Source organism: Rhinatrema bivittatum, chromosome 3 (assembly GCF_901001135.1).
Source record: "Rhinatrema bivittatum chromosome 3, aRhiBiv1.1, whole genome shotgun sequence".
Taxonomy (NCBI): Eukaryota; Metazoa; Chordata; class Amphibia; order Gymnophiona; family Rhinatrematidae; genus Rhinatrema; species Rhinatrema bivittatum.
The window spans coordinates 289,022,546-289,037,920 of record NC_042617.1 but is presented as its reverse complement, the minus strand read 5'-3'; the positions used below and the strand labels follow the sequence as shown (position 1 = coordinate 289,037,920).

Sequence of the window (15,375 nt, the reverse complement as noted above, 5' to 3'; positions counted from 1 at the left end):
GATTGGCCACTTTTGGAAACAAGATGCTGGGCTTGATGGACCCTTGGTCTGACCCACTATGGCAATTTCTTATATTTTTAAAGCAATAAAAATGCCTTCTCTAACCCAGCCCCTCCTTTTCACTTATTCTCCCCATTCCCTCCTGTCTGCAAGGAATGAGAAGGGGGAGGGAGGCGGAAGAAGGTATGTATGAGAAACTGGAGTGGATAGCAGAACAACGTTTTTGTCTGTTTTGTGTACACGTTTCTATTTATAATTTGTGATCCCTTCTTCTGTATTTGGTGAAGGTCTATGTTCTATAAGTGAATAGGTCTTCTGATAGTTTATAGGTTCTATATAGGATCTGTAGCAGTCCAGCTTTTTTAGTTTACCCACTAGACCAATGCTTCTTAACTCTTTCCTTGGGACAAACCTAGCCAGTCAGGTTTTCAGGATGTGCACAATGAATATGAATGAGATAGATTTGAATACAATGGAGGCACTGCATGCAAATCTATCTCATGCATATTAATTGTGGATATTCTGAAAATCTGACTCTAGGTATGTCTCGATGACAGGGTTGAGAACCTAGAAGGTTGCACTAGAAGGTGTATTGGTTTTTTAGGGACACACAGATTATTTGCAGCGTTGCCTTTTCAAACAGTTGTTGCTGCTCTCAGAGTTCTGGGAGCTTGTGCAGTTTTGGTACAGCAAGTGACTTTTTCAGGGTTTTGTGTTACTTCATAAAGTACTTAGCAATGGAGGGACTTTGTGTCACTTTTACTGAAATGACAACATAATCTGAAGTTTTTTCTATGGTGAGTAGTAAAGGGAAAACATTCCAATTCAGCCCAGCCAGCCATTCCAGAGATTACCTTCACCCAATGTATTATGAATCTTTTGACTGATAAATTTAGGTATTTTGCGGGATTTTTTTTTTTTGTGGTGTATATCCAAAAGTCACAAATTACACATTCATGAGAGACAGTCACAGGATTTCTGAAACATATTTGTATTGTGTGTGTGTATATCTGTGTATACATACACATATATGTTTAATATTTAAAAATATGATGTCTAATTATGTTGTTTTACAGGACTGATTTGGGAAAGGTCATGGTGGAGACATAATGATGGCTGAGTTTAGTTATCGAGATCTCAGGGGGGTTAGTTTTGGGCCTGAAAATGAATTAGGGACAGCGCTGAAGGACTTAAGGAAGTCCTGGGGGACTCCCAACCGCGCAAGGTTTCAGCATGCTGCTGAATAAGGCTGTGTAGGAGATGGGTCAGGGCTGCCTCAGGGCCTATGGATGCATGATGGCTCACAGGCCCTAAGCTGATTTATTCGTTTTATTTTAAAACATTTATTTTATCCACTTAGATCCACTGTACTAAGCAGAGTACAACAACAATGAAATAACATCAAACCAGCATAATAACAATACTAATACGATCAATATAACTGTATTTAAAGAGTGGTCGCATGCCTAAAAAGCCACTTCACTACTTGCTCCCTAATTCGGGACATTACCAAACGCCTCTTGGAAAACAAAAATTCTTTTAACTGAAGGCGAAATGAGCACAAATCATCGTTTTAAGTTTCCGCTGCAGAACAAATCTACAGCATTGCAGCCCAAGGAGCACAGGAGGGAGGGGAAGAAAGAAAGGGGGAGATGGGGGGTGGGGGTGGCTGTTGCTGGTAGGCAGAGGAGAGGAGGAAAGGGGAATCTGCTGTGGGGGGAGAGGGGGATGCTGCTGGGCAGAGGGTTGGAGGACAGGCAGCTTCTGCTACAACGGCAAAGGAGAAGAAAAAGGGTTCGCACTCAAAACGCGGGGAGTAGCTGGCTTGTTACGGCAGTTACTACCCCAAACCAAATGTGCCTGATACTTCACTTTCCATGCATATCCAGCATGGTTCTCTGCTGCATCGGCATGGGAGAAAGACTGATACATCACGCATTTCCAGCATAGCTCTCTGCTTCAACGGCAGGGGGAAAAAAAAAAAAAACAAAAACAAAAACAAAAAACTGATGCTTCACGCATATCCTGCATAGCTTCAACGACAGGGGTGAAGAAAAAAAGGATTCGCAATCACAAAGCGAGGAGTAGCTGGCTTGTTACGGCGGTTACTACCCCAAACCAAATGTGCCTGATACTTCACTTTCAATGCATATCCAGCATGGCTCTCTGCTTCTACAGCAGGGGAGAAGAAAAAAAAAACCAACAAGAGCTGTACAACATAGTCTAGGTAAAACAAATAAGCATGGGTGTAGCTTGCTTATCGCAGCGGTTACTGCCCCTACTACCCCTAACTAATCAAGCTAGATATTTCACTTGCATGCAGCTCCATCACTGCTCTCTACATTAATGGTGGGGGTGGAAGGGGAATAGAACAAGGAGCTAAGAGTAACAGATAAGAATGAGAGAAAAAATGTGTGAGGCTTGCTGGGCAGACTGGATGGGCCATTCGGTCTTCTTCTGCCGTCATTTCATTTCTATGTTTCTGTTGCTGAGCAGAGGGCTGTAAATGTTATTATTTATCGTAAACTCTAAGGGGTAGATTTTTTTTAAAAAGCATGTTCGCGTACTTTTGTTTGAGCACCAGGCGCAAACAAAAGTACGCTGGATTTTATAAGATACGCGCGTAGCTGCGCGTATCTTCTAAAATCCTGGATCGGCGCGCGCAAGGCTGCCGATTTTGGGCAGCCGGCGCGCGCCAAGCCGCGCAGCCTGTCTCCGTTCCCTCCGAGGCCGCTCCGAAATCGGAGCGGCCTCGGAGGGAACTTTCTTTCGCCCTCCCCTCACCTTCCCCTCCCTTCCCCTACCTAACCCACCCCCCCCCTATCTTTATCCACGGATTTACGCCTCCCGGAGGGAGACGTAAATCCACGCGCGCCGAGACTCGACCCGGGGGCGGTTCCGGAGGGCGCGGCCACGCCCCCGAAACGCCCCGGGCCGAAACCACGCCCCCAGTCCCGCCCCTGAAACGCCCCGCCCCCGAAACTCTGCGTCATCGGGTCCCGCCCCCGACACGCCCCCTTCCGAAAACCCCGGGACGGCTCTGCGCACGCCGGCGGCCTATGGAAAATAGGTGCGCCAGCACGCAAGGCCCTGCTCGCGTAAATCCGTGTGGATTTACGCGAGCAGGGCTTTTAAAATCCGCCCGTAAGAATATTGTGTTGCGATAGCACGCTGGGGGTGTAATTTTATGGTGAGGCAGGTAATAAAAACGATGAAGATGTTGATGGATATTGGGCATGGGGAGGGGGAGAACCTCAAGGCAAGGGATGGGTGGGAGAGATGAGGGATGCTGCTGGGCAAGTGGGGGGGTGGGGGGGAGAAGTGGTAAGAAGAAAAAGAGGGGGGGGATGCGGAGCATGGATTGGAGTGGGAGAGACAGACAGAGAGGAAGGGGCATTCAGGGGAAAGAGTCGACAGGGGGATGTAGGGAAAGGAGTGGAGGGGAAGAGAGAGGGGATACCGAGCAAGGGGTGAAAGAGGGAGTTGCTGGGTAGAAGAGGAGAGAGGGAGAGAGGGCCTGCTTTGCTGGGAGCTGCCACCACCACCAGGGGAACATTTGGGCCTTTGCTGCCAAAGGAGAAAGCACTGGGCAGAGCAGCCACTGAGAAGTCAAGGGCTGGCAGGGGCCATAATTCTGAATATCTGCCCTGGGCACAGGAAAAGCTGGTCCTAGCGTTAGCATGCAGAGGGGAGGGGAGGGGAGGGGAGAGAGCAAGGCGAAGGAACAGTTTGGTGCAAGGAGAATGTGCCCAGGGGCTCTTCTGCCCCCACGGTTTAGTCCTTCTGGTTTTCAGGGATTTTAATTCGGCAATCCATGGAGCCCAAGAGCTGCTGCTGGCAGCACTTAACTGTTTGTAGCTGCTGGCTTTTGCGACAAGCACCTTGGATACCGCTGTGCTACTGTAAGTAATGGCAGCTGCAAGAAGTCAACACTACCTGCAGCTCAGGGCGCCTCTTGTGCTCAACGATTTTCCAAACTAAAAATCCCTGAAAACCAGAAGCTTTAGTCACGGTGCTAGAGAGGGGATTCTGCATCAAAAATTTTAAATTTTGCATCTTTCAATGTTTTTCTTACCGTTTGAATGATTGCTCTAAGACCGCCGTCATACTGTATTATTTTGACAAATGAAATATGCCGAATTTTGCAGCGTTTTAAAATACTGTGGCAGAATTTTTAATTTCTTGATGTATAAGTTTCCTAGGCAAGGGAAATCTGCCTCTCTTGAGAAAAGCAGACATGAACGAGCCACCAGGGCACGACAGGAAGCGATCTGCGGTGTCATTGCTGTTGTGCCAAAGGCTTGCTTGAGCATGGACTCCAACCGCCTATCGTGCGCATCCTTCAAGGCTGCTCCTCCCTCTATGGGGACAGTTGTTCACTTCGTGACGGCGCACACCAAGGCGTCCACGTTCAGGAAATGCAGGCCGTTCTTTGGCCAACAGGTCCAGAGAGTAGAAGGCCTCCAAGGCCCAACCTCCTTTAAAACTGTCTTCCAGAGGCATCACAACGGGGCAATCAACTCCTGGATGGCTTCCAGCATTGGGAAATAGCAAGAGGCTTTCCGTAGAGACACCAGGATGGGATTCTTCTTTGGTTCCAACATAGGGTCCGTGCCGGGAACTCCCAGAGTCTTCAGGGTCGGCAATTCATCTCTGTGGAAAAACCGTAGCTTGGTCCGGTATGGCTCCAGGCCTGGAGGGATTTCCCCATCCTCCAATGAGTCTGCATCCCCTGGGTCCCTGTCAGGGATACCCTTGGTGAGGCGAGGCATGACCCGAGGCATGCTGATAGGGCAGGGGCAGTAGCTGACTGCGCCCGAACAAAGGCTTCAAGGCCCTGAAAGAATTCCACCCAAGAAAAGATCACCTGGTCCATACCTAGCCCAGGAGAAACTGGGGTAGGGGCCGCTGAACTGCCCTCTCCCGGGGAGGACACAGCCCTGGGATTGCTCAGGTCCGGGGTGCTACCAGATAAGGTCGTGGCTGACCCATCCTCTGAGTGGGAGGGGCCGAGCTTGGAGAAGTTCTGAGAGTCCAGCCCTCCCTGGGCTTCCTCACAGGGCTGACACAGGAAGGATTCTAGGTCAGACTGTGCAGCCCTAATATGGCAGGCAGCGCAAAGGGAGTGTCGCTTGTGCTTCTTTGTTGCAGGAGCCATAGTTAACAGTAGCTTGTGCATTCAGCCGTTTAGAGCCTGAGCTAGAGCGCGCACAAATCCGCCCGACACGCGTAAGCATAAGCTTCCGGTTGTGCGCAAATGTATGTGTGTGCTTATGCGCGCAGGTATGCGCGTGGTTATGCACACAGGTGTACGCACACTTATGCGTGTGTTGGGCGCATAGCCCTGTCGGCCTGCACCACTCATAACGATGGTCAATGGGGGAAAGTGGCGCTACACCAAACTGTGTGCAAGATGGCGTTGCTCTGGCCTGCCATTTGGCGTGCCCACTGAGTCTGAAACAGGGCCTAGCCCATTGGGGAAGCGCTCAACCCGTTCGGAAACCCCCTTCCCTTGCCTTAACGGGATAGAGAACATCGTCTGTATGGTGCGCCGAGCAAGGAGACCGGAGGAAAAACCTACCGAAGCCCTTCCATGTCTCTGGATCAGAGGAGTTCTCTACTTACCTGGTCTCGGCGCTTACCGGCTGAGTCAGAGACGGTCTTCAGCTGTGGGGGGAGAGGCCTATGGCCATCACCGCCACGCTTGGCTTCCTGCACCAGCTGCCTTTCAGCTCCTTCAGCAGCAAAGTCCACGCTGGGAACCGGCTACCGGACCAAGGCACACCTCTGAGAGATCTCGGAAATCACTTCAGGAATTCTCAACTGGGGGAGGAACCTTTAGGTATCAGCGCAGGAGAGCAGGGCTTGATCTTTCTCTAATTTAAAGGTAAAATTTCCTCTTCTAAAGAGTACTGTGTTCCCTGATAGGGAAGGCCCAATCCACATCTGCTAAGAAATGGAGAACTACTGAATGGCTGAGGTCACTGCAGGGGTATATCTAGGGTGACGTCAGCTTTGAAACCTGACTCCGTCTCCATCTGCTAACAAGGGGGCACATAATCCACTGGTCCTGAGTCCATCTGGCTACATGCTAGGAAAGGAGTAAATTCACAATAGATGGACTGGATAGGCATGAAGATGGAGACAGAGCCTGTGACTGCATGAACTGAATGGCTCATGAATGTAGAGTCTCTCATCTCTAGGCTGGATAATTCAAGAGATGAACAAAAGGATATAGAGATTTAACAGAAAAATCTAGCAAATGTACTTACCAACACTATGTTTTTATCTAAACAAAAAAGAATAAGTTACTTTATTTTATTTATTTTAAAAAAATATATAGTTCCCCCATTTTAACCACGTGCCTATCCTTACCTAAGTGAGCCACCTTGCGGAGCCGGGGGTCAAATCCCACCTGCATTGCTTTATCTGTGCGTGCAAGGAAGAAGTTTACTACGCCATCTGTCACCACGCAGTTGGGGAAGCCCTTGATGCCATGGTGGTGGCCGCGGCGTGTACTCAGGCAGTCACCATCCTTGCCCCCTGGCTGAATACTGATCTTCTGTCGGAAGGTGGTGCTGAATCCAGTGATCTCCCGCACAGCACCCCCTACCTGTAGCATAAAACAACAGAGATCAAACATAATCAAACATTCAACTCTCCTAGGAGATGGACAAACTGAATTCGATGTCCACACTCCAAGATGCTCGTTACTTTTCAAGCTGTGAAGTGTGTTTCTTAGGAATATAAAATTTGCATGTTAGGTCAGACTAATGGTCCATCAAACCCATCATCCCGTCTCCAACAGTGGCCAATCTGGGTCATTTGGAAGTTCCCGGCAGATCCCACAGGGAAGATTTATTCTGTATTGCTCATTCTCAAAAGTAAAAGGTGATGAAACGCCACTCTGTTTTGCCGATAATTATTAATGGACCTGTCCTGCAGAAGCTTGTCCAAACCTTTTAAAAACCCATCTATACTACTAACCTTGACCACATTCCTCAGCAACACACTTCACAATTTAATTGCACAATGACTGAAAAATAATTTTTTCCAGTTTGTTTTAAATCTACTACCAGATAGTGCTAGGTCTAGGATCACTCCATGGAACTATTTGAAAGTGTAAACAACTGTTCCCTGTTAAACTGCTCCACCCTGCTTGTGCTTTTATAAGCCCCCATCAAGTCCCTCCTGTCAGTCGTGTCTTCTCCAAGCTAAAGATCCCCTGCCCTGTTTAAGCTTTATTCATAATGGAGCCAGCCACTCCATCCCCTTCATCATTTCTGCTGCATTCTAAATATAGGGCTTTTCTGTTTGACTTTCCTGTCTGAGTCCAGCTGTGTAGGAAATTCAGTCATAGAAATCCTATGCAGAAAAACCAGTGCGAGGAGCTCTGAAACGCATGTTCTTAATATCTTGTCCACTAGGTGGAGCAGCTCCACTGTTAGTCACATGGGCACGGTAATATCTGCTGTGGACAGGGAAAGCCCGCATTTCTTTCCCAGTGTGGGTCCGTGTTGTTCAAAGTGGCATTGCTGCTGCTGGAGTTGCACTCATAACCACTGGCGGGGCAGATGACACAGAGTGCCGATCATTCTTGGAGACGAGAGAGAAAAGCCTGCATCTTTGTCAGGGACGTGGGAGAAAGCAGCGTATAACGGTACCGAACAAGCAGCGCAGCTCCATGTAGGCAGCAGAGGGCGCTCTAGTTGCATGGAATGTTCAGGTTCTGTGTTAGGCAGTGGCACTCTCTTGGTTCTTTTTCCTGTCTTTCATTTTTCCTGACTATACAGCCCCCACCTCTGGTGTACGTGTACAGGATAAAAAGCTGGTTTAATATCTGCTGGCTTCACCTGAAATTCTACACTCTGCTCCTTAGCTAGAGGAAAGGGAGTCAGAAGAGAGGCTGTGCATGATGGCTCCCTGATGAGAGCAAAGCTGCCACCTGACCCAGGTCAGACCTGAAAAGGCTTCCTTGGTCCTGATTTTGCAGTCATGTCTATGGGTCTGCACAGCGACGGATTTAGGATTTTGATGCTCCTAGGCATGATTGATCCGCCCCCCCGAGATTGCACAACAGGGAGCAGAAGGTCTAAAGCACAGTCCTCTAGTTTCCTGTAGTTGCTCAGGGGTAGATCCAGTGGTAAAAATTTTAAAAATTCTGAAGCAAACTGGCAAATTTTATACTACATTATAAAAAGAAGGTAGTTTTACACTAGAACTATTAGTATATTTTATTTTTATTGGGTGAAGAAATGCAATTTCATATATCAATACAAGGGGGGAGACCTCAGGGTTGAGGACAGAAAGGGAGGAGGAACAGGAATGGGATGGGGAGACGGGGGGAGGAATGTGAGAAGGAAAGAAGACTAGGGATGGGAGAGGGGGAAGATTAGGAATCTTGGATGGGGAAGAGGAGGGGGAGGAGAGCATAGGAAGAATTGGGGAGTGGAGTCCAGGATCTGGGGGATAGAATCCAAGATCTCAAGGGAGGGAGGATTTGAATTGCAGTGAGTGAGGAGGGAGAGATAGCCCTACCATGCTCTGCTTCTCCTTGCATCCTCTCTTCTAACATCCTACCCGATATGACATAGACATACACACACACACACAGAGCACTAATCCTCTCTCTCTCTCATACATACAAACACTGCCCTCCTACCCTATTCCCCCCCTCTTTCTCTCTCTTTCACAGACAGACACATATCCCCAAGCCTCTCTTCCACCCTCCAATGATCTCCACTCAGCCCCTCCCAATCTCCCCAAATGATCCCCTCTTTTGTTCTGTCTGCCGTAGGTTTGCCTGTTCCCTTGCATGCTGCCTGGAGGGGAGGGACTGGATCAGGAAACAGTGAGGTTCAGCATGGCTGGAAGGCAGCAAATCTTCAGCAAGCCCGCTGCCCAAAAACACAGGTGTAGTGTGCCTGCTGGTAAATCCAGGCTGGGTTTTCTCATAAGAGCATAAGAAGTTGCCATACTGGGTCAGACCGAGGGTCCATCGAGCGCAGCATCCTGTTTCCACTGGCAAGTACTCAAAACATTAAATAGATCCCATGCTACTGATGCTGGTAATAATCGGTGGCTAGTCCCTAAGTCAGTTTGATTAATAGTAGTTTATGGACTTCTTCTCCACGAAAGGCAGGAGCTACGAGCCCAGGCATGCAACGGGGCACAACTAGAATTGGCTCAGCCTGTCAGGATTAGCCAGGATCAGGTGGCAATCCTAGATGAGAGCTGGAAGACAGGCTGAGAAGGAATAAGGAGAGAGGATATTTCTTGTTCTTGTATACTTCAGGTTATTCTTTCCTTTTCACCACTTTAAGCATTACTTTAGCAATAAGCTTGCACTGTGAAGCCAATAAAGTTTATTGACTCTGAATCTGACCCATACATATACAATGACTCTAACTAGAGCCATTTGTGGAGGTACCAGGAGGCAGGGCCAGATTTAAGATGATGGTGCCCACAGACATATTATTAAGGTAAGGAGGGTTCCCTCCTTCCTCTCCCCCCTGGAAAGCAGAGAGCAGCAGGGTAAATCTCAGTTTTTGGACGCCTTCAGAATTTGGCGCCTAAATCCTGCCCTGCCTGGGGGAGACCCCATGCTGTAAAATAAATAGAAAAAAAACAACTTTCAGTCCTGGTTTCCTTAAGATGTGGCAAAACTATGGTCAGCAGAGGGCTCCCTCTGCCTTACAAACCAGCCTGCAACCAGTAAAGGCTGAAGCAGATTCTTCATAAAAATGTTATCACAGAAAAACAGAATGTGATGGCAGTTAATGGTCCCCCAGAGCTGTAGCCAGGCAATTTGGTGCCTATGGCCAAGTGGAAAACTGCGTCCTCACCCAATGCACACCGCATGACCACGAGTTGGAAGACTCTGTTAAAGGTTTGTACAGCAATGCCCATGGCCAGTGCAAGGGTATTAGGTGCCCTCCAGCCGATCACACCTTCCTCACACACAATTCAAAATTATGCATTTATAACAACAGATTTTACATGAAAAAGAGCATTCAAAGTACAGTCTTCTGAGGTAAAAATATCACTTGCAATAGGTATGCTATATTTGCATGCACTGCTGAGGTGCCAACCAGAAAACCCTGCAAAAGAGCAAGAGATACTGGGAATTGATATGGTATTAGGCCTACTCTAATGCATCTTGTGCATGGGCATGACGCTCAGAGAGCCATGAGTAAAAATAATTTCTATATAAAAAGCTCTAATTGACAGCACTCAAACAGCAACAACTACAAATATTACACCAGGCCTAAAATAGTAATGCACCCCCTATTAGGAAAACAGAACAAGCCAAGCTGCTGTAGATCCCTACATAGAAACTTCACACTAATGGAATAACTCACTTCAGTCACACATGCAAAACACAGATAGATCCTCCAATACAGAATAAAGAGACCATACAGTATAAACAGCAATGTACACACAAAAACTGAACTGGAAACTGCAACAAGCCAAATTCTTTATGCACTGCAACAATGTCAAAAACAGAAACATTACCATTCCTCATAAAACAAAATTAGTAAAACCATACCAATAAAAAGAATGATTCAAAACAATGAATGAATAGAACAACATTCAATAATTTAAAAACTTATATAAAAATCTTCCAAACATCAATAAAATATTTCAAAACAGACACATCAAATAACACCCAACAATTAAAATAAGGATTTTAAAAAATTCCCGTTATCCATACCTTATTTATTTATTTATTTATTTATTTTAAGTTTTTCTATACCGGCATTCGCGATAAAAATCGCATCATGTCGGTTTACAATTAACAAGTGGATAGGGAACAAAGTCAAAAAAATAACATTTAGTAATAAATAATAATAATAATAGTAGTAAAAAACATAAAACAAGAGAAGGCTAAGGAATGCAGTTACAATAAAACAAGGGAATAAAATAACTTGGATCGGAGAAAAGAAGCTGGGGTTTAAATAGAAAGAACATATATGCCAGTCAATGTGCTTATAGCATTGATGAATTGCCCTTATGAGGTAGGGATGTTAATTACCATGATTAAGGCAAAGTCTGGGCGACTGGTTGATAATGGAATAGGTTCAGTTTAGTTCAGGAAATGCTTTCATGAATAGCCACGTTTTAAGTCTTTTCCTAAACGTAGGAAGGCATGGTTCCTGTCGCAAATCTGGTGGGATGGAGTTCCACAGTGTTGGTCCTGCAGTGGAGAAAGCCCTGTCTCTGGCGGTTATGTGCTTCATGGATTTGGAGTGTGGTACTTGTAGGGTTTCTCTATAGGACTCTCTGATTGGTCTTTTGGACGTGAATTTTTTGAGAGGAATTTGAAGGTTGAGCTGCGATTGTTGATGTATAGCTTTGAAAATAGTGGTTATGGACTTATATATGATTCTGTAGTGGAACATTTGATTTCCAGGTGCCCTGAAATTATCATGGATTAGCAGGGAGAGTAACTGGGGTAGCTGTGCACACACATGCTCCCTCTCATACACATATATGCTCTCTTTCACTCCACCACACACATACATACATACATGCCCTCTCTCTCCCACACATACAAGCACACATGCTCTCTCACTCTCCCACACACAAGCACACATGTTCTCTCTCACTCACTTCTTCCTTGACTTGGCAGACAACAGCAGTCTTCTTCTTCAGACCCCGTGGCCAAGGGAATGACTTCCGACCATAGGGCCGAGCCAGCCCTAACATTAGACTACTTCCAGCTGGGGAGGGTGCGCACCTCTTTCTCCGAAGAAGCAGCGTGGCCCCACCGAAATTGACGATGTGGTAAGCGCAACCTTAGTAAGTGGAAAAACAGCGCGGCCCCACCAGAATCAGCAGCATTGCCAATGGAGCCGCTCTGCTTTTCCACTTACTAAGGCCACACTGACCACGCTGTCAAGTTCGACGGGGCTGCACTGCTTTTTCTTTTGCTGAGGACCCGCCGGCCGCACTGTTTTCATTGGCAATGGCAGTGCTATGGTGCCTTTTGGTTGCAGCACTTATGGTCACGGCCATATTGGCCATAGGCACGCTACAGCTCTGATGGTCACGAGGTCCATTTTGTTTTTTTCCCACAGGGGCCAGCTCTGTGTGTGCAGTGGATGGTTGAGCAACCCCAAACTCCTTCACTATTTCCAGGGGAGGGATAATGTGCATTGAGTTTAGCACCCCCAATCATTTAGAAGTTTTTTCCTTCCCACAAAAGCACTGCAGATTACAAAAGCTCCAAACTGCAACCATGATCAAAAGAAAATACAATCCCACAAATACTGTCACCCTACCACAGTTGCAGTGGGGAAGTAGCCTGAACTGTATTTTTTTTGGGGGGGGGCAGTGCCGGTGGAAGGGTCTGCAACACCCTAGGCAGTATCATGTGACTCCCTTCCATTTCTGGCACTCTAGCTGATTGCCTGGTCCACCTAGTGCTCCCCCGGCCCTGAGGAGGGGGCGTGGGAGGGCACCTAAGGTTAAAATGGGTGGGCTCCATGGCCAGTCCCCCGCCCTACCCCATCCAATGTGGGTCTTCAATAGAGTGGCTACAAAATCCTTTTTAATTTCTGGTAACACTCTCTTCATTCTCTCCATGCCCGCTCTGCTGTTTCTCACTCTCCCTCTGTTGTTAATGCAATTACTTTACACTACGGTTAATGTCTCCAGGTGCTGAACAGCAATTGTGTAACTAGGATTCCGGCCTTCTACCCAACCCAGGCATTCCTGAAATTTTAAGGGGCTGAGAAGAAGGGAGATAAATAATTACCTGCCAAAAGCTAACAGAAATACTATGATGAAATCAAACTTTTACATGTCTAACTCAATGACAGGATCCATTGAGAGAGGTAGGAGCTTGGCCTTTGAAAGTTTTTATAGACTAGGTTCAGGAGCTTGAATCTGGTGTGGTAACGTGTTGGGAGCCAGTGCAGGGATTTGTTTATATTCCCGATTATGCAAGCTGCAATGTTTTGTATGAGCTGTAGGCAACGGTTTAGGGTGTTAGGGATTCTTGCATACAGTGAGTTGCAGTAGTCCAGGCGGGAACTTATAGTGGCTCCATCTGCATTAGCAAAGGTGGTGTTATCCAGGAGGGGCCAGAGGTGGCAGAACAGGCGGAGATGGCTGTTCTGGTCACTGTTTGGATCTGGGGTTTGATGATGAGTTGGCTCTGGACTTGGGAGCTGAGGTGAAGGTCACTTTGGGGTGAAGGTGGCAGGGCTCAGGCTTCCTGATTCATACAATCTGTCATTTTTGGGTTTAGGCTTTGTTTTGGTGTAACCAGTTTTCAATTTTTTTTCAGGTAGCTGTTGATGTTGGTGATGACAGTGTCTTGGTTTGAGATGAATTGGACCAGAGTCTGGATGTCATCAACGTAAGAGTAGTATTTGATGTGTTAGTCTCTGATAAGTTGGTCCGGGGGGGGCGAATGTAAATGTTGAATAAGATGGGTGATAAGATGGATTCTTCTGGGACTCCATGGGAGAGCAGAGAGTGCTGTTCCCAGTAATACAGTTTGGGCGCAGTCATGGAGGAAGGACGTGAAGCAGGCAAATGCAGGGCTAGTTACTTCTAGGTCATTTAGTCTGGCGATGAGGAGGTTGTGATCTACTGTTTTGAAAGTTTCCAAAAGGTCCAAGAATACCAGTGAGGCTGAATGTGCATGGTCTAGGAAGAGCTGAAGTTCTTCCACCAGGCTTATTAATATGGTTTCTGTGCTGTGATATGGCCAAAAGTGACAGGACTCTAGTGCACTGGAGGTGATCAGGTTATCAGAGACTTGTAGTAATGCTGCCTTCTCAATGATCTTGCTTAAGAAAAGGAGGCTGGAGACAGGGCGATAGCTGTTCAGATCATTAAGGCTGAGGTTGGGTTTTTCAGTGCAGGTCATACTATTATTGTTCTTTTGAGTCAGTCTGGGAGGTGGACCTCCCAGTGACGAATTGATGATGATGTGGATATGGTGTAGCAGTATGGATTTGGCTTGTTTTATTAGCCAGGAGGGAAACAGATCTTCTAGGCAAGTTGCTGTTTTTACCGTAGAGAGCAAGGAGTCTATATCTTTTTTCAGCAATGGACTGACATTTGTCAGCGGTGTGGTACACTGTTTGTGTGTTGGACTTTCTGTCTGTATCCTGTCTCATTAGGATCAGTTGTGTGTGATTTTCTCTGTAAAGAACATAGCTAATTTATGGCAGTTGGCCTCTGTTGTGAGGGAGGAGGGGTAGGGGAGCTGTGGTTCTTAGGAATGTGTTGATGGTTTGGAATTCTCTGGGTGAGGTTTCTGCTTGGTTGATTGCATTCAAGTACATTTGCATTCCGGTTTTCTGATGGTTCTTTTCAGTTCATTTATGTCCAATGACAAACAGGATTGTGAAACAGATTGTAAACACTAAGAGAAATTAGATAGGCTACTAAGCATGGGAACACAATAATAATGGAAAAATTACTTACCTGATAATTCCTTAGTGTAGACAGATGGACCAATGGGTTATGTGCTCCCCTGCTAGCAGATGGAGATGGAGTCAGGTTTCAAAGCTGATGTCACCCTAGATATACCCCTGCAGTGACCTCAGCCATTCAGTATTCACTTCAAAAGCCATTATGGACATACTATTGCAAAAACTTGAATACAATTTAATAACTTGATTAAGAACTTGATTAAAAACTGGAGACTGTAACTGTACTCAACCAAACATAAGCGCTGAATCCCAGCAATATTATAGATGCCCAGATCTAGAGATAGGGTGATGGCTTACCCGTAACCTCTTTGGGATTGAGATTCATGTGCAATTTCTTGGCACTGTTCATGGGAGGCTGTGAGCGGGATGCTGAGTCCATCTGTCTACACTAAGGAAACCGAAATTATCAGGTAAGTAATTTCTTCATTTCCTAGCGTGTAGCCAGATGGACTCAGGACCAATGGGATGTATAAAAGCTACTCCTGAATGGGGCAGGAAGCTGCCCATGGTTCGGTAAGCACTGCCCTCACAAAGGCTGCGTCTTCTCGGGCTTGGACGTCCAGGCATTAGAACTTGGAGAAGGTGTGCAAGGAAGACCACGTCACTGTTCAGCAGATGTAGACAGGAAGACAGTAGCTTAGCCTCCGCCCAGGATACTGCCTGGGCCCTAGTGGAATGAGCTTTAATCTGAAGGGGTAAAGGCTTCCCTGCCTCTACATGAGCTCCCGTGATCACTTCCTTGATTCAGCAAAGCCGCTTCGCCTTGTTTCCTTCCACCATAAAGAACAAGTGGTCCATCTTGCACACTGGTTCTGTATGTTCTAGATATCATACTAACAGCCTACTGATGTTTAAGTGGCGTAGGAGGCGGTAGTCTTCCGAGTCCTTGCGTCTATCTAGGGACGGTAAGGAAATGGACTGG

General features: G+C 46.7%; 1 protein-coding gene across 6 annotated transcripts in view; it reads right to left on the bottom strand.

Moving 5' to 3' along the window:
- Positions 1–15,375, bottom strand: part of B4GALNT1 (beta-1,4-N-acetyl-galactosaminyltransferase 1) — a 183,328-nt gene that overhangs the window by 5,072 nt on the left and 162,881 nt on the right. For all 6 annotated transcript variants that reach the window (XM_029594918.1, XM_029594914.1, XM_029594917.1 and 3 more), the window contains one exon: positions 6,376–6,613. In XM_029594918.1, coding sequence (XP_029450778.1) covers positions 6,376–6,613 — 238 coding nt within the window. The remainder of the gene's footprint in view (positions 1–6,375; positions 6,614–15,375) is intronic.